The sequence below is a fragment of the Haliaeetus leucocephalus genome, unplaced genomic scaffold (genome assembly GCF_000737465.1).
Source record: "Haliaeetus leucocephalus isolate CR32 unplaced genomic scaffold, Haliaeetus_leucocephalus-4.0 Scaffold162, whole genome shotgun sequence".
NCBI lineage: Eukaryota > Metazoa > Chordata > Aves > Accipitriformes > Accipitridae > Haliaeetus > Haliaeetus leucocephalus.
Window position 1 is genome coordinate 12,509,077 of NW_010972598.1, and position 19,206 is coordinate 12,528,282.

Sequence of the window (19,206 nt, forward strand, 5' to 3'; positions counted from 1 at the left end):
GGCCACCGCCGCGGGGATCCCCGGATGCTCGCGGGGGGACGCGGACAAGAGTTTGCAAGACATCCCGTCCCCGGACACATTTCATAGACTATATATGAAACATCCCCGGGGTGGCGGGGACACAACGCCGATGGGAGCAAAGTGCTCTCCGCGGGGCCAGCGATGAAATCAGAGCTCAGCTCTGGCTGACGGTGATGGGTAAACCTGCCCCAAACTCCCAATTGCATCGGCAAAACTTTATTCTTGATCTAATTTTTATTTTCCCCCTTCATCAGCCTTAGACTAAACAAGCGGTGAGCCGAACCAGAGGGAAACGCGGCGTGCCACAGGGTCAGCCACCGCCATGGCCAGGCCGGAGGGACAGAGCCCAGCAGCAGAAAAGAGCCAGAAAAGTCCTTTTTGGACCCGTGGTGAGCAAAATGCAACGAGACAGAGCATCAGCCGGGGCTGAGCGGTGCCACGATGTGCCTCCGCACACCGATAGCTGCACTGCGGCTCGGGAAGCAGGCTGGGACAGAGCCGGGAACCGGTGAGCGCTGGGTGCTGGGAGCATCTCAGCTGGAAAATAAAATTAATCTGCAAAATATCTCCATACCGTTTTGGTACGTTTTATCTGATTTATTCTCTCCTCATTAAGAGGAGCTAATTAACAAACCATCATTTAAATAAACAGCAGCAAGAGTGTTTGTAACCTCTGCTTTATTGAATTGTGACAAATTATTAGCCTTTGCATGTTAAATGAAATAGAAGCATCGAGGAAAAAACCTTAATTCCCATCTGCATAACGACAATACCTGCTGCGGAGATGAAGGCAGAGGGACCAATTCACGGGGCAGCTCCCAGCGAGCGCAACAAACTGCGTGTCTCGCGCAAGAAAACATCCCAAATAACCCCCAAAACAGACAGGTTTCTGGACGCTGAATGCTTTAGCACCGCGGCTTCACCCTAAATTCACCCCTATGCAACGGCAGGGCCCGAGCAAAGCCAAGAGCATCCGCGGGACGGGCCTGGGCCGTGCGGGGCTGAGGGGAAAAAACTGCGAGCAGCTCGCAGCCCCTGCTTACAAGAGCCTCTTTGTAGCTGTCGTAACCACCTCGCTCATCATGGATCCTTGGCAATATAATGATAATAATCATATAATGCATGTCTGTGCAGAGCCTGTCATCCCGAGCGCAGCCCCGAGCGCTTTGCTCGGCATCGTTGTGTGCAGAAGAAGAAGGTGCTGCATCGCCCGGGGGGGCTGAGCTGGGTGCAGGGTGCCCAGAGCAGGGTGGAGGAGGAGGATGGCTCGGTGGTGAGGGATGAGGGCAGGGAACTAGAGGTGTTGGGGTACCTGGTGCTTTCCCCCTTTCCTCCCGACCCCGAAATGGGCTGCAGCAAGAAAAAGCGTGCTCGGTCCCTGTGACGGAGCCCTGTCCCCACTGCGGGGTGGCTGTTCCCCAACACACAGCAGAGCCGTAACACATCCCCCCCGTGTGCGTTCAGCGCCTCTTGTGTCCCAGGGGGAATTGCTTAGTGGCAGCTTTTCAAGGGGTTTGGGAGTGTAATTACCTGGGAGCATTAATTACAAGGCAGGCGAGCATAAGCCTGAGCAGCGGCTCATACGGAGCTGGGGTTTGCAGGGACGCAAAGAGGGTTTAACCCTCTTGCGCACGGGGGATTTGCAGACCGAATTTCCCCCGGGCAGAGCAGGGGAAGGGACGGAGCACCCCCGGACTGACGGACCACGGTGGCAAAGGGCAGAGCAAGGACAGGCTGCTCCCGGACCGTATCCCGGCGGCAGAGCAAGGTTTGCCGGAGTCGTGCCGTTGCATCGAGAGTGGAAAAAGAAACGCGGGGCGGGGGGTTCCCTGCAGCGTGAGCGGCCGCGACGGGTTAGCACAGGCTGCAAGGAGGCGCGAGGACGTGGCTTATGACTGCGATGGCCTTGTGCAAACACGTGCGCTTGTGCAAAGATACGTACTCGTGCAAACATATCCTCGGGCAAAGGTACACACTCGTGCAAACACATGTGCTTGTGCAACCAGGTGCTCTTGTGCAAAGAGACCTTTCCCCACCGCTTGCTCATCCCGGGGGCTCTGGCCTTCCCCAAGCTCCCTTCTCTCTTTTCCTCGGCTGCAGCCCGGTGAAGGCAGCGCTTTCCCTCTGACGCTGCCCGAGAAATTCCCCAGCGAGGCAGCTCTGTTCTCCCACAGCTCGGGCCAGTCACGCTTTGGCGGTGGTTTTCCCACAGCTGTACGTTACTGCTCCCAGATCACTCCGGCGTCGCAGGCCCTAGGACGGCACTGCATCGCACGCTCACTCGCTGATCCTAATGCTGTTGACTAAAGACTACGTTTAAAGGTAATATAAACAGTTTGCTCTTTAAAACACATTTGAACTATAATTTCTATACATCGTTTCTGAACTTTTATTTTAAAACAATTAGCCAGAAAGCCCTTTTCATCTGATATTTGCAGAGCGCCTGACAGTAACAGCAATTAAACCCCATCTGTCTGCAGAACATGAATAATAGCAGTTGACACTCAACTTGGGATACTGCTCACGGGAAACCTGTTCGACACAAACCTCATCAGGGAAACACGTGCCCCAAGGGCTGGTGCCGGGTCCTGGCAAACGCGGCAGTGCCGAGGCTCCCACCGCTGCCGGGCTGCCGGCATTTCGGGGGGACTCAACCTTGCCACGTGCCTATGGAGGACCAAAGAAGCTTGAAGCGCAAAGAAAACTACACCTGAGCAGCAACCTCTTCTGCTTATTTTGGTTTTCCTTAGGTTTTTTTTTCTTTTATTAATAAAGGCTTCATTAACAAGCAGCGACAGAAACTCACACCGCGGAACTGACTATTCCAAGGAGCCAAGTCATCAATTAAAACCACATTTCTCTCTGTTCTTTCCCTTTCAAACCCTCGGTTTAATCACTCAAAAGTAGAGTCGAAAGGGCCCCCGCGAGGAGGAACACCACCGCCGCACCAGCTATTACATCTGCCCCGTTCCCCCTGACGGAGGCGGAGGGTCCCACCGGCACGGTGGGGATCCGCGATCCCACGGCATCGCAGAGCCAGCCAGTGGCACAGGGACCACGGATGCTGGATGGCGACAGGATCAGGCCCGGCGCAGGTGGGGTAAACTACCTTGGCATTCCGGCTTCTCCCAAAACAGGGATCCCTCCTACCCGCAGGATACCCAAAAGCTTATTTTTTTGTTCCCCACTAACATCAATTAACCCACTAAAAAGCATTCCCTGCCCCTACAAGATTTTTCTCCTCGCTGGCCACAGCTGGCACTGCTGGGATGCTGAACGCGCCTGGATCGCAAGAGTTCTGCAAAAACGTCCCCAGCGTGTCCATACGGCGCTTCGCCCGGCAGCCGAAAAGCAGAAATAACAGCAGCTGGCAATTAACAGCTGCTCTCTATTAATTTTAATAAATCCAAGCATTTTGGATAAGCTTGACCCCTGTACCATGTGCTGTATAAACATGCTACAGGGGAAAAGTTTGCTTTAGAGCACGTGCGTCAGCGTCCCTTTGGGATGGGGACGGGGACGTTCGCTGGGGCAGGGTGCAGGGCCACACGCGTGGGCGAGCAGCCGGCCCCCCGCAGCTCTCTTCCCAGCCTCTAATCGTGCAAAAATCCCGTAACTTTTAAGGTTAATAAAGCCCTTGTTTGCTTAAGATAGCACCTGTTTCTATGGTGACACTTGCAACCCGGAGCCTGTTTATCAACCGGCAAGGAGAAATGCTCTGACAAACGCAACCGCAGGAGCAAACACCGCGGGCGAGGACCGCCGGTGATGCCGGGACCTCTGGGACCGGGCAGGGATGCTACGGTCCCCCGGCACCCAAACCCACCGGTCCCGCACCCGTGGGTTTCCCACCCCGCTCTGCAAAGACACGGGAGCGACCGCAGCTCCTGGGGGTGCGGGGGCTGCGCCCCAGCGCACCCACCGCGGGGAGAAAAGCCATTTATCGTGATGGGCGATGGGGTGGGAACGGCTCTCCTTCAAACTCCGCGTTGACGTATTTCCCCTATCTGACCCTGGACTGGTCTCCGACCAGCTCTGTGCCTCAGTTTCCCCAACCGTCCCCGGCCGGGGAAGGGGTCGGCGGAGCGAGCCGAGCCGTGCCGGGCGGCAGCAGCGCCCGGTGGGTCCCACTCCGCTCCAGCCTGGCGCAGGATTTCTCCCGGCTGGCAGAACTGGTTTCCATAACGACTTTCTGTTACAAACATATTTTGATAAAAATAAAGTTAAAGCAGCGAGGCTTTAGTGGAGTACAAATTTGCTGCTCTCTCCCTCCCCCTTCCTCCTCCCCAAGGAGGGGGAATAAAGACGGAAAGCTTTCCATTTGAAGGGCAGTATTTTCTCCCTTCTTTTTCTTTCCCCCGCTGAATACAAAATGGAAAGCCTTGTTTACTGGGTTTCTCTGTAAACTGGTTCCGACTCTGCCTAGTTACCTGATGCTCTACAGTATATACAGGATAATGTGATAAATTCATTTCCAATTCACTGCATTATCCTTTGAATATTTTAATGACTCATTGAATGGAGTAAAAAAAAAAAAGCTATTTCAAATGAACAATTATGCTGCATTAGAGTAAAGGCTGATTATATTTAAACACTGCTTGCATGGATAACGGGACATATCGACCTCCGCCTATAAGAGCTAATTTGGCTCTTATCTCTAAATAATTTTACACTGCAAATTACCATGAAAACCTAAAGGGCTTTAAAAACATTCATCAAAAGATATTATTCCACTTTGTAGCAACATTTTTATTTAAATTATTTTGAATGGGAGTGAAAGCATCTCTCGTGTTTGACAATCGGAGGAGCGGCAGAGCAGCGGCTGATAAGGAACGGCGAGCGGCACCGCGGGGTTGGGATGCTCCATCCCGAAACCCACCTGGAGAAGCAAATTCAGAGCCGAATCCCAAACTTGGTGGCGTGCCAAGGTACTGCAGCACCTATACTGGCATTTAGCGCTGCCAGAGCCGAATTCCTCCAAACCTGGGGATGGCAAAGCCCAGGCGATGCCGGGGCGATGCCGGGGCGCGGGGGCTTTCGCAGCCCCCCAGCCATCACGCCGGCCGCCCCGTCCTCTCGGAGAAAGGCACTTGAAAGCCCCTCTCTGCACCAAAGCAACAGAAGGTGTCATGTAAAGCCTACACGGTTATTTTAGAGCCAGTGTGCAAATAAGCCTGTCAGCTGAAGCTCCTCGGAGCCAAGACTTCCATATACCCCCCAACGATCTGCATTTCAACGAGACACCATGTGTCGGAGCCCGGGGAGCCGCCGGCTTCGCAGAAAAGATTTGGGGCTGGTGCTTTGGGAAAGCTCCGGCTGCGGCCTCGGGGAATGAGGGGGGGGATGCTGGGACCCCCCGCCCCAACACACACAACCCCACCGGCAATGGGGATCCACCTCGGGGCTGGGGCGAGGTGATTTTGTCCTGGGGCCCTGCGAGGATGATGCTGGGTTTGGTGGGGTCTTACAGGGCGATGGAGATTTATATGCATATACGTGCGTGTATACGTGAGGGAGAGATATACACACACACACACGTGATATGTATATGGGATATGTATCATATCATTATATACATTTCTATATATACTATACCATATCAATATATATATTTTATATGTAATATATCATAGAATCACAGAGTATCTCAAGTTGGAAGGGACCCATGAGGATCGTTGAGCCCAACTCCCTGCTCATATATGTATATATATATTTATCTCACGATGAAAATACTTAAGGATATAGGTGGGGTTGGGGTCAGCCCCATTCCTGGCAGAGACGCAGCACCTGGAGATGGGAAAGCCCTTCTCCTTCCCAAAAATCTCCTTTTTCCCCCTCCTGCATGGCCTGGCAAAGAGCTTTCTGACCTTTTATACCGCAAACTGAAACACCCAAATGCCAGGGAAAAAAAACACCTTCCATTTGTGCCGGTGAACTGGTTTTAATCCCGCATTTCCCTTCTTTGCTTAAATGATCTTATACTCAAAAAAAAAAAAAAGAAAAGAAAAGAAAAGAAAAGAAAAAATAAAAGAAAAACACAATAATTAGCAATAGCGAAAGCCTCAGAAGGATCTGTGTACAGAAGGGAAAACAAGAGCTTGGGCTTCTTTGCGTTTAGTAAATATTAAAATTAATGAGAGACTTTCAGGACCCTGTTGTTAGAAATGCAGAAGGGTTTCTGTGAAGGATTAAAAAAAAAAAGCCCTGTACACAAATCTCTGCAATTATTCTGAATGCTTTATATTTTTCAGCCAATTATAAAATTCATGGAAAGTATTAATATCCAATTTTAATTTGCTCAATATTCCCATTAACAATAAAAAGTCTAATTAAGGTATCTGTACAAAAAGCCCTTAGCAGTAATTTCAGAGAATAATAGAGGAGAATGACGAGATATTTCTTGTTAAATGCATGCTGCAAATTAATTGATATCTTAATTAGACTTTAGTACAAGATTATTAGTTAGATTGATTCAAGGCTGAAACACCTTATCTTTTAAAAGATAAAAGCAAGCAAGAGAGGAACAAGCTGATTTTCCAAAACCTTTCTGAAAGCAAACCAGCGATATGCCAGGACAGTTCGGGAGCGATGCCCCACTGCAGGGTAAGGGCTTGTCTGTCTGTCCCATCCGCCTGTGCTGTGGCCAAGGAGCTGGGAAGCAGCAGGAATTGAGCCCAAACCCATTTTCCCCCTGTTTGCTTCACCAGGCTGGAAACGCTTTTTTCAGGAAAAAAAAAAAGAAAGGGAAAATTTGGCACCAGCGAGATTTTCACCAAAACCGCTTTTTTAACCAAAAAAAACCCCAAAACCGGCAGTAGGAGATGTTTGAAACGACCGGTTGTCTCTGCAGAGAAAACTGGTGGTGGGGAGTTTTTAAAACGGGTTTTTTTCAGCATTTCCTTAGAAGAAGAAGAAGAAAAAAAAAAACCAGCAATATTTTTGGACCAGCTTCGCTCTATATAGCCTGAGGAGGCACTCCCCTACCTACACGCCGAGCACCATTTACATTTCTCTCCCAAACGCTCATCCTTCGGGATTTCACCGAGATGCTGCCGTACCGAGAGAGATATGCATCCCGTGGGAATCCAACCCTCCGGGGCAGGAACGCCCGATGCACCCCAGCGCTCGGAGAAGCCCCGAGCTGCTGGGACCCCAAGATACGGACCCCACGGAGTGGGACTCACTGGGATGTCGGTGACCAGCCAGTGCCTCCAGAACCGGTTCCTGGGGTTGGCTCTACTGGGAGCGTCGGGGTCCACCAGCACCAGCACGTACTTCTTGCTCTGCAAGAGAGGAGAGGAGAATGGGCACGGTGTGCGGGACCGGGAGCTTGCACCCACGGCCTGTGAGCGAGGAGCAACCCTCCGGGAGTTTTATCAGCCCCCAAAATATTTTTTTTTTTTTTCATGCTTTCCCACGCACGCACACTTTGACGGTTGCGCTCATGCAAAATGCACAGAGAAGGCGAGGGATGAACACGCACCAGGGGAACGCGAGGGCCACAAACCCGCTCGGGACGAGTTACTCCTCGCGGTCTAAATCTCTTCAAAGAGAGGAAGAACAGGGGTTTTCTGCTATCTCCAAATAAAAGGCACCAAAGAGAATTTCCTCCCCTGCCAGCCATCCTCTAACCACATCCTACAGTGGCGCAGGGCAGAGCGATGCACCACGGCATGGGGGACTTTCCCCCGAGGATGGCAATCCCTGGGAGAGGGGGGTGGGATATTTTGGGGATTCAAATACAGCTCCAGCCCTAGGGTGGTGGCCGGGGACAGGCTGGATGCCCCAGTCTCCCTGAGGGTGGCTGCGAGGTGCTAAGCTCTACCTAACAAACCCCAAACTAACCAAAAGATGCACCAGGGATGCTGGAAGAAGGCAAAGCCGCTGCCTCGCCACGTACCCGGGAATTCCAGTACCTCTCCTGGGCGATGGCAACCGGGCAAAGAGACCAAAGACTCATGGATGATGCTGGTTCAGCCCCCCAGCATCCCCCCCAGCCCACCCCAGGTCCCCACCCAAGGGTGTCCAGCACCCAAGGGTGCCACCGGCGCTATGAGACAACGTGGATTTTTTGGTCCCCTGAGGATGGAGCTGGGTTTGAAGTGACCTCTGGAGGCTGTGGATAGAAAACCTGCTGATCTCAGGGGATTTGGCAGGACCTCAGGCACCAGATTATCCTGCAAGCACCCAGATTAAGGGATCTATATCCTAATAAAACCTCCAGGTGCATCTGTCAGCTCGCCAGCGGTGCCACGCACGGCTCCAGTGTGCCCGAGGGCTGAGGTTTCATAAACGGCTGGGGGATTTAGCCATGCAATTCCCACCGAAATTAGCTGGAGCTCTGTGGCTAAATCCCCCGGTTGCTTGTGAAACCAGGCAGGGATTTTCACAGCAAGATTGTTGGGGTTGAGACAACCTTTTTGCTCTATTTCCCAACCCCTGGTTGGGGCAAATGGGGCAAGCAAGCCCTGGGGTATTGCCGTACCCAGAGATCCCCTGTAGCCCCTTCCCTTTGCAGCCCACCAGAGCCCTGCATCGCTCAGCACCCCCCCTTGCAGACCCCACCTCCACGACAAGAACCGGTTTAACCAGAAAACAGTGGATTTCGACCCATTCAGCAAACAGCTTGCAACTGTTGCAGAGAAAATCCCAAACTCATGCAACCGTCCTGCCTGGGAGAATGGGTGGCAAGGCGTTGCTGCCCCGGTGCATTAATCCCAGCCTGGCTCAAGGCATTTGCATCGCTGGGGGGGGTTTATGCCAAGAATACAGATGCCTGCGCGGAAAAAGGGGCCGTGATGGTGCCACTACATGAGGCCGAAGCTCAGGACCTCGGAGCAGAGCTGTCACCTCCCTCCCCACAGTGCTCACAGCTGCAGCCGACTGCATCGCTGTGAGCATCCCGGAAAAAATCTGCAATATTCCTTGCCGGCGCTGAAATCGGCATTTAATGGGAAGGAGGAGAGAGGGGGGGAGAAGAAGCCCGACAACCCAAAAACCCTGCGCTGGAAGTGTGAAGGAATTTGAGCTCTAACTTTGGGGAGGGTGCGGAGCTGAGCACGGCGTTTCTGAATCTCTCGTCTCTGCTCGGGAGCCCAGCTGGTGGGAACAGAACGTGTAGTCATGGGACTGTCATCGTGTGCTGTCCAGGTTAACATGTAGCATTTCTATTACTATTAACAGACTTTCTGCTCCTCACTCCATCTGTTCTTCGAAATAATTGCAGTTGTACAGACCATGCCTTCGCTACAGGCAGGCTCTGGGGAGAGGATAGTGCTTTTATGCAAAAAAAAAAAAAAAAAAAAAAAAAAAGGGGGGGGAAAAAAAAGTGTTAAAAAATAACAGCAAACACGAGAATAGAGTGCAAGCGAAGTTAACAGCAGGCTCGCAATTCGGTACAGATTGTGGCCTAGAAAGGTGGCGATGCACGCGGCCGGGGGCCGGCGAGGCCAGACCCCCGCGGGGACGGGAGCCGGGGTCAGCGGCCCCAAGCCGGGCTGGGACCGAGGGATTTTTCTCTCTCATTACCTGCAGGCCACCCTAAGAGGCACAATCCCTCACCTTCCACCTAAAGATAGCAAAGCCCTCCACGACCCGAGTTAATCTCCCGGTGCTTAGGTGCCATCGCATCCCATGCCAGCAGCCGGGCACGGCTCCCGGGGCTGTGCCGGCCCCCCCAAAATCACCCCGAAAGCCGGGCAAACCCTCTGGCCGGTGTCCCCGAGCGATGCTACGTACCCCAGACACGGGGTAGGTGGTTTTTCGCTGGCTCTGCTTGTAAGAAACAGAGCAGCCAGAGTGCTGGTGATTTTAGGGAGGGGGGGTTTAATGCTGAAATCCCTCCTCGACACAGGCTAACAGCATTAGCTGCTGTCAGGGCTCCAGACAGGAGCCAGCCCGAGTGACACGGGAGCTGCTCAGCTTTACAGGCATGAACCAGCCCCAGGGATTTTTGGAGAGGAGGAAAGTGGGTTTAGAGCAGAAAATTCCTCAGTCCTCCAGTGCAGAAGAACGGGTGGCGTCTTCCTTTGGAGGAAGGGGGAGAGGGGAAAAAGAAGCCATTTTGGGGTACCACAGCTGAAAATTTGGGGTAAAAAAACACCTCCAAACACCTCGTCACCCTTTTCCGCTCAGCCCAGGGCACAGAAGAGCCGCTGGTGCTGGGGGACCCAGTGGGGAGACGGTGCGTCCCACCAGTGTCACACCAATGGGGACAATGCTGGGCTCATGCAAAGGTCACCCTTCCAGGGGTCACCCTTCCAAGGGTCACCCTTCCCCGCTCCCCAAGCCATTCCTCTCACTGGGGCGCTTTGCAATTAGCTTTTAACCATCGCAACGAGCTGCTGCCTTCCCCGAGGGGTCGGAGCTGTTGCTTTACCCCCCGGCTTTACACCCCGCGTCCCCGGGTGCCGGCGTCCTGCCCTGCTTCAACACCCGAAACGCAGCCAAAGCAGCAGAGCTGGTGGCAGATGACAGCAGCGCTGCGTGTCGTGTTTTCCCTGCTAATTGTTTCTAGAGGGAAGCAGCAGCGATATATCCAGTTATTACTGCAGAAAGCATCAGCTACTCCAATTAGGCACAGGTTTAGGAAACTTGCTCCGAGCAGGCAGGGAGTTTTCAAGAGGCAGGCAGGCAGGCAGGAGAGGGATTTGTGCGCTGAGGATACACACACAGCTCAATAGATCCCGCGGAGCTAGGGCTGCACAGGAATTAAAGACTTATCCAAATGAAAGCAAATAGGGTGTTAAGCGACACACATGTAGAGCGAGCGGTTTCCTTGGAAACCAGCGCACATGGAAGCGGCACACATGCAGCGCCCCGGCATTTTCGGCAGCGCCGGGGCGGCCGCGGGGTTCTGCCCTGCCGGGGATGCCCGTGCTTGGCTGGGGATGGAGCCGGAGCAAAAGCCCCATCCTGCCGGCCGTGCCTGCTGCAGGGCATGGAGAAAAATGGCACGAAATGCGCTTTCTCCTGATTGTGAAGGGAAACCGGACGATGCCCAGCTTTGCCGGCCCCACTCGCCTTAGAAATTCAAACCCAAAACTAAGAACAGTGATGGGCAAAGCCCCAGCCCTCAGCCCAGCGCCTGCTTCCCAGCACAGGGTATAAGCGGGTTTGGTTGATTTTGAAAAGTCCAGCTGGATCTTTCCCAGCTCATCCAGCCCTCGGAGCTGCTCCTCAGTTTGCGCTTGCCCGGAGCAAGGGCTGTTACGCTGCTCACAGCAAAAGTTGCCCGTAGCACCCAGCCCCTCTCCGGGCGAGGAAATAGGTGAGATTTCCAGTTGACCTATTGCCACCCACGTCCTTTACAGCTGCTAACGAATTTGCCAAGGTAGGGAGCTGCTGCAGAAGCAAACCACGGCACTGACAGATTAAGACGGTATCTGAGCCAAAAGGCCCTCCGCCTCCCCAGGAGCTAAAGCTTGGCATTGCAATAGCCGATATTATCTCGCTGCAAAGGATTTCAGGGTGATTGATGGCACGAGACGATGCAGATCGAGGCTGGCCAGTCCCTCCAGTGCAGAGATGGGATGTGGCGATGCATCTCGAGCACGCAGCGCCTGGGCGGGAGCTTGCAACCCAGCGCGGTTTATGCAACTGCAAACCAGAAAATATAATAAATATACCCAAAGCGACCTGCCAGAGCGGGGCAGGAGTTCCTGGATGGGCAGGGAGGTGGGCAGGGTGTCCCAGCATCCCGGGAAACATCATCCCGACTCTCCCGGGCAATGGCTCGAGGGCTCCAGCCTGCGTCCCACCGGTGCAAGAGTCAAAGCGGTGCTGCTCCTCCTGCGAGGTGGAAGCGCTGCGAGCACCAGCTGAGAGCTGAGAGTCAATCTGGGCTTTTTTCTTGGCTTGTCCCCAGTACTAAAAAGTTTCTATAACGGGCACATAGTTAGCAATTCTGCTGCTGATGCTTCGCCAAAGAGAAATTCTAGCTCCTTCTTCGGCAGTTAACAGCACGGGGGGTGAGGGAGGCAAAAAAATTGTTTGCAACCGAGTCCGTTATTGTGGCTTTGGGAAAGAGCTGCAGAGCGCGGCAGGATTTTACCGTCTTATTTTAAACCAGCACCTCACCACTTCCACGTTCTTCTCCCCTTGCAAAAATAGGTCAGCAAAATTAACCCTACTCCGCAGGACTTGCCCAAGGGGACAAGCGGCACCATCTTAACACTTGACCAACTCCCCCAGCCGCAGGTCTGTGCCCCCCCCGGCCCCACGCTGCCGAAGGGAACTTCATTGACTTTCCGAACACTCTGCAACTCTCCCCATCCCTTCGCTCTCCCCCGGGGCTCGCCGCAGCAAAGCCAGCCAAATATTTATGCAGCCTAATGTTCTAATAAGAATTGATTAATCCAGGATCATTAAAGCGAGCCCGTTAAAGGTCTGTTCCCAGTTTAAGGTCTTGGGATGCGTTAAGGGACCGTTTATCTGCTACAAAAGGAGAACAGTTTGTTTTCCCCCCGTAGCAGAATAAACCGGCTCCTCGCGATAAAACCGCGCTGGTTGTGTTACACGCTTAACGTAACCAAGCAGAAAGTGGGATAAACCTTCCAAGGGGTCCATCGTGCTGTAAATACAGGTTTGCAAGAGGTGGCTGTGGAGGAGGCTGCGCCTCCAGATCACTTTTTTGGGGGGGAGAAGAGCAACAGGCTGTGCTTCCTCGCTCAGAGACCCCATTGCAGATCACGCTCCCCAAAATTGAGATCCATCATCACCATCATCATCGCCTGCAAGCTGACTGCCAGATACACCGAACATCAGGGGAATGGGGTAGCATCTTCCAGCCAGAAGAGAAACCCAAAAAACACCGGCGAAAAGGGAATTAACACCCCAAGAACCCCCCCAACCCACGCTGCCGAGCTGTCGCTCCGTCCCCTCCGCTTTCCCAGTAGTTATTTATTGCTTTTTGGGTGGCACGGCTTCGGGGTCGAGCTAACGAGCATCGTGTGCTCGTCCCTGAGCTGGGGACGCCGAGGCCGGCAGCGCTGCCCGCTCCGCAGGCAGGGAGCCGGGGATGAACTCGGGGGAAGCGACACATTTTCCGAGCGGTCTGCGAGGAGGAGGAGGAGGAGGAGGAGGCGGCGAGCGGCCGCGATGGCAGAGCGCAGCCTTCCAGCCCAATTACTATCATGCGGGGGGACACATGGATTGGTGACATTTGACATTTTCTACAAAATATTTTGATGCAAAATGGCACCTCCGTCACAAATTATTTTCCAAATCTTGGCTTGGGTTTGGGTGGGTTATGTTCTTTTTTTTTTTCTTTTTTTTTTTTTTTCTTCGGGGGAAAAAAAAAAGGGATTGCACAGGGTGACATTTGCAAACGAGCAAAGGAAAGGGCCATCGTTTCCCCACCATAAGCAAAGGGGTCACAGTGGCCGTGTCACTGAGCGGACAAAGCAAACAGCACCAGCGGGGGCAAATGCACCAAAAAAAATCCAGGCTTTGCTCTGGGCCATCGCCGTGCCCCCGCTGATGCACCCACATGGCCCTTGGGGACCCTCAAAGGGCTTTTTTCCCCCTTCTCTCCCATCCACGCAAGGGAAGGAGCTGCCGCAGCCCCTGCCCGGGCCTGGGGAGCATCGTGGGGCCAGAGCCCTCCCCGGCAAGGCAGGGGTTACCAGCGCTGGGAATTGCTGAACCCTGCGCTACCAGACACCTCGGGAAAGCTGAAATGACTTTAAATGCCTAAACATTTTAAAACAAACCCTGGAACAATTCAGCTCCTAACTCCTCGCCTGCTTTCTCTCCCTCCTCGCTCTCTCTCTCCCATTTTTACGGTTTCCAGAGCTGTTTTACGCCTCATTACCTGCACACTGTGAGTGATGTCTGTCGGTCCTAGAGCTGTAAATACCTTAAATCATGCTTCATTAAGAATATCTATGGTGCTATTAAAGAGCTATAATAGACAACGAGTTAACAGATGATTAAATATGAACTCCATTTGTGTCAGTCACCAGCGTGCAGGAAGAGGCTTTAAGTTTTTTAAACTCGCTCTCATTATCTGGGGAAGTGGGGCTGCAGCTTGCGGGGATGGAGGGGGATGGAGGGATGCTGGGATGGGGATGGGGCGCAGGGATGCTCCTGCACCAGGGACACCCGGGAAGGTCCAGCTCCTCCACTTTGTGACTCCGAGCCGATGATCCTGGCAGCCCTTTGCTTGGCTGTTCTCACCCACACAGGCAAATAACACCCGGCGACACATGCAACAGATTGATCTTTAGGGTCTAGCAGCCAGAGATTAAAAAGAAAATAAAATAAAGGAGGAGGACGACGACGAGGAGAGGCCAGGCTGCTTTGGATGGGGCGGGATGGGAAGATGGATGGCTGCCCGGGAGGAAGGGCTGGAGGCCGGCAGCATGGACGGTGATGCAAAAGCGGACTGAGCATTGCTGTCTTTCCGATAAAATAATAGCTCAGCACAAACAAATTGCCAAAGCGCAAATTAAGTAATAATTAATATTATTAAAATCCCATGAGCACACAAAAATACTGGGGAAAATTAAATAATGACTGTTTTCTTATTTTCTGGATTAGATTTTTCTCTATAAAAATAAAGAACAGTTTCATGGGCAGCTTCAGCAAAAGTGGATTATCCCACTACTGCAATCTCACCTCCCTGCCGGGGCTCAGGGCTGCGGATGATGCCAAACACCCGGCACGTGACCCACCGCCAAACTGGCCATGGAGAAAGGGGTAAGAGGCAGGAGGATTTGGGGACAAGGTCAGACCCCGGCTGTAGGAAAGCCAGCTGAGCCGATAATTACCCTTCTTCAGCAAGGTGGCCATTGTCACAGCAGATGTCCCCGTGGTCTTTGCAAGGGCGCATTGGGGCTTATTACCCCCCGTGGCACGTGGGGACGAGTGGTGCTTCCCAAACTCCTCGCCATCACCTCTCCCATCCCCTTTTCCGCTGGGATCAGCCTTAAAAACTGTCCAGACGTGGATAGGGCTGGCATGGCCCCAGGCGTGGGGACCTGCCTGCCTCTGCCCCATGCCCCGCTCTCGCTTTGTTTTGGATGATGCTCACCCCTACGCGGAGGGCGAGATGCAGGATGGTGCTGAGCAGGTACAACACACCCTCCACGGTCACCGAATCACACCGCTGCCTCCGTTTCCCCAGCTCCAAAGGAGAAATCGCTGGCCTGATACCTTACAGGGATAACGGCAGAATAAATTCATGCTCCTACAAGCGCCCGGCGCTCTGCAGCCTCCTTCTTTATCATTCCCGAATACGCCTCGACCCCTTGCTGCCAGCCACGACCCCGTTCGCCGGCATGTCCGCAGGGACCCACGGCCACCCCCGAGGCCGTGCGGGAGGACCGGGGGGTCCCGGGGGGGCGGCAGCGTGGGACGGTGGCGATGGCAGCTGGCGGCTGCGGGGGGACGGTGACACGCCGCTCCCCGGGGACCACGCTCGTGGGGGGGACGGTAATTGAATCTCGGCGCTTATATTCAGCCGGAGCCGGCGCGGTGATTAAGTTAACTGGAAATGCCATTTCCGTATTGTTCAAACTCTTAAGTGCGCCAAGGTTCTTATTATTTGCTGCCTGTCCCCTCTGCTCCTTCGCTCCGACCTCGCCTCCCCTCCGGCATTGGGGTCAGGCTGCAGCAGCCCCCAGGGTCACCGAAAGAAATTAATCCCGGAGCCCCTTGGGAGCTGAGCTGGTGCCTCGGCCGTAGAGATTGCAAGGGCCGGGAAGGAAGATGAGCTCTCCTGCCTATTTGGGGAAAAATAAAAGCATTTCAGGAGTGGCGGGAGCTGCTCTGCCCATCTCCATCCCTGGGGATGAAACGCCAGCCCACCCACCGCATCCATTTCCCTGCCACGATTCACCCCCAGCACTTTGAATTTGCTGCTCCCAAGGTGCAAGTATCCAAAAGTGCAGCGGGGGCCTTTCCCCCACCCCGGTGCACCATCACCACCTCTTGATCTATGGCCAAAATGTGCTTTGGCAAAACAACCGAGAAATAACCCTCCCCGCTACGCAAACCGCTCTTGCCAGGAACAGGAGGGAAAAGATGCTCAGCTCAGAACTTCCCTCCCTAGTAAAATATTTAATAATAAACTAAGAGGAGAAGCCAACTGTCTCCCTTGGATGTGGTTTTCATTTGGAAGTTAATAGGATTTTTATTCCCATCCAAAATATCTTTTTTTTTTTTCCTAATGTATGTTTTGTTCTAATATATCCATCTCGTCATGCTAAATAAAATACAAATCGTATCAACGTAGCCCAACCAGGAGCGATGAACACCCGTGTTGCACTCCCATTTGTCTCCAGCACGCAGACACACCAGCCACCCTCTCCCAAGGCTCCTGGCCCCCATCACTTTGTTAATCGATACCGGTCGAAAGCTTTAAATAATATTTTAAATACTCCAAGTGAGAAAACGTCCACGTTAACGTGTTAATTTCCACGATGCCTTGTTGCTTTGAAATCCCTGAAAAATGGGAAGCTTAAATGAGTCCTATGAAAAGGAACAGTGCATCATTAACACAGCCAGATCCATATCACAGACTGCAGCAATTACCATCCAGTGAAACACTGCAAGCTGTGAAGAGCTTTCATTACCAGGGGTTTTACAGGTCATTCACCTCTGGCCAATCTTATGCTAAAACAAGCATTTTCTGCACCACAGATTCCAGCTTCATTTAAATCCGTAATTGCTTTGATTTCGGTACATATGGAGCACAGGGACTTCATGACTAAGAAATCTATTAGTCAATAAGTTTGCTACTTTTATGGACCTTTAGTCATCTTGCCTCAATTTCTTCCCAGGTTGGGTGATGGATAGAGATGCTGATTTCCACGGTGGGTGCGATCTGCCCCGGCTCCCCTTCGCCGCAATTACGTTCCCGGGTCACCGAGGGGGAATTCAATCAGGGAGCCGGGATGCTGCTTCTGCCTCGGAAACGCAATTCCCTGCCGCCGGCAGCCCCGAGTGGCAAATAGCCCTTCTCCAACCTACAGCGAATATTTGATGGTTTTTCATTATTTCCCAGGCCGCGCAGAAGGCGTTTGATACAGGGGTGCTCGGGTGTGAATCTGACGTGATCCCTCCATCACTGTTTTCCCCTCTCCTGTATCCCCCCCCAAGACCAAGCAGCCCTTTGGGGAGCTGCAGACAAAACAAAAATGTTTTTTATTGCTTTTTTAAAAAATTTATTTATATTGAAATGGGCATATTCACCATGCAGATATTAGAAAACTCCCCAATTTAAGAGCTGCAATTTGCACCTTCATATAAAACCCCGGGTGAATTGTGTATCGCGGGGTTATCTATTCCTCCGTGGGTGCTGGCGGAAACAAGAGACAATAGTCTATTCTCCTCCGTACGGGTTCCTACCCAGCCCTGTATCCAAGTGCCTTCCAGGAGTGCATTAAATGATGCGATTAACATCTGTCACGTGCGGTTCAGTCTCTCTTTCAGTCTCTCCCGGGGGAAGGAGACACACGTGCAAGGGAAGAGTTTGTTTTGGTGGGTTTATCTTCTTTTTTTCAAAGCACGCAGCGCACCGAGGAGAAATGCGTCTCCGTGGGCAAAGTGCCCTTTGCGTGCTGGCTGGAGCGGGAGCTTGGCAGGGGTTGGCATCTTGCAGTAAAGCTCTGTTATTTAGGGTGATGGACCAAGCAAAAAGCTGGTCCTGGGGTGAGAGAGGCTCTCGGGGAAGGTGCGGGGGGCAGATGCCAAGGGGCCGGAGGAGCCCGCAGCGGCGGCAGGAGCGCTAAGCAAAGCCTCGGCTGTCGGCAGTAGCATTTGCACAGGGCTGGATTCCTGTAGCAGGAGCTCCCTTGCTTGCTTATACCCCAAAAAGGCTGAATCCTGCTTTAAATAATGCACGGTTCCTGCACGTTTCCATTTGTGCCCTGGCAAGAGCTGAGCCCGGAGCTGAGCCTGGTGGATTTAAGCAACCTACCGACACCTGAACGTGGCCCAACCTGCTGTCGGTCCCAGTCCCGAAAACAAACCCAAATCCCACCATCGTGCGGGTGCAGGGGTGCTGCCTTTGCTCCCTGTCCTGCCAGCTCCCAGAGCAAGCCCTCAAATTCCAAAAACTACCGGCTTCGACACCGGACAGCGATGACACGCTGCCGCCGGGCAGCGATGCTCCGGCGTGGTGATGCAAAGCCGGCAGCGATGCTCCAGCCTTCAGGAAATTTGGAGAAAGAAGAAGCAACCCCCTGCTCAGCCCCACTTCGGAGGGGTGGGGATCAAGCCCTGCTGTGTTTTTGGGGGGGATAGGATGAAGCAGGATAGTTGGGTCTTATTGCATCTTAGCAGGACGGGCGGGAGGATGGGATGCTGCTCCCGCAGCTGGGATCCTCTTTTAATTGATTTCTCATGGTTTATTGCCTCTTCGCTTTAATTGCAATACAAATGTTTGCTGATGCAATTATCGTGCATATGCGATAAAGCTGTTAGAGTGTGTCGTTAGGTCGTATTTCTTCATTTATTTTAGGGCGTGCAAGGGAAAGCGAGAAGTGCACTTCCTGCACAGATTTCTGGCGATAAAACATAATTCCAAGGTGGGTTTCTTTGTGGTGGGTTGGGTTTTTTTTGGTTCAATATACTGAAGGCAAAAAAATTTGCCTTACAGCAGCTCATCTGGGGGTGAAATAATCCACTCAACATTCAGATTATCAGCTAATGCGCATTTGCATTAGAAAGGCTAGAAGAGCTCCCGGGATGGAGCAAGATCCCTCCGGATCAGCCGCTGCCCTTGCACAAAACAGCAACGGATCCTCGCCCCGAACACAAAACCACTTATGGATGTGGCCTTCTGACCCCCCGGCAGGGAATATTGCTTGGGAAGGGGACCCTCCCATGGGATTTCATTACAAAATGTTTAAATTAAGAATAATGGGGGGAAAAAAGCAGAGTTGCCCAGAATTGGCCAGGGCAGCTCGTCTTGAGCCGCGGTGCCAAATCCCGGAGCTCTCCCAAGGGCTCGGACGTGCCCCATGCTGGGATGCCAGCACCGGCCCTGCAGCATCGATGGAAGACCAGCTCCGTGCCTGGCTCAGCTTTAAACCAACAGCAAATTTGGGAGCAGTGGCCGCATCCCCGGGTGAAACGAAGCCGAAACACAACGCCCTGCAGGGAGCTGCAAAATCTTGCATGACGAGGGCCGAATCCTGCGCACGGACCAGCCGGCAACGGCCCAGGGAGCCCCGTCAG

General features: G+C 53.0%; 1 protein-coding gene across 1 annotated transcript in view; it reads right to left on the reverse strand.

Moving 5' to 3' along the window:
• Positions 1-282: 282 nt before the first annotated feature.
• Positions 283-19,206, reverse strand: part of PEBP4 (phosphatidylethanolamine-binding protein 4) — a 37,306-nt gene continuing 18,382 nt past the window's right edge. Inside the window, exons 3-6 of the mRNA XM_010563002.1 lie at positions 7,206-7,304; positions 2,547-2,688; positions 1,606-1,643; positions 283-447 (exon numbers count right to left, since the gene is read on the reverse strand). Coding sequence (XP_010561304.1) covers positions 283-447; positions 1,606-1,643; positions 2,547-2,688; positions 7,206-7,304 — 444 coding nt within the window. The remainder of the gene's footprint in view (positions 448-1,605; positions 1,644-2,546; positions 2,689-7,205; positions 7,305-19,206) is intronic.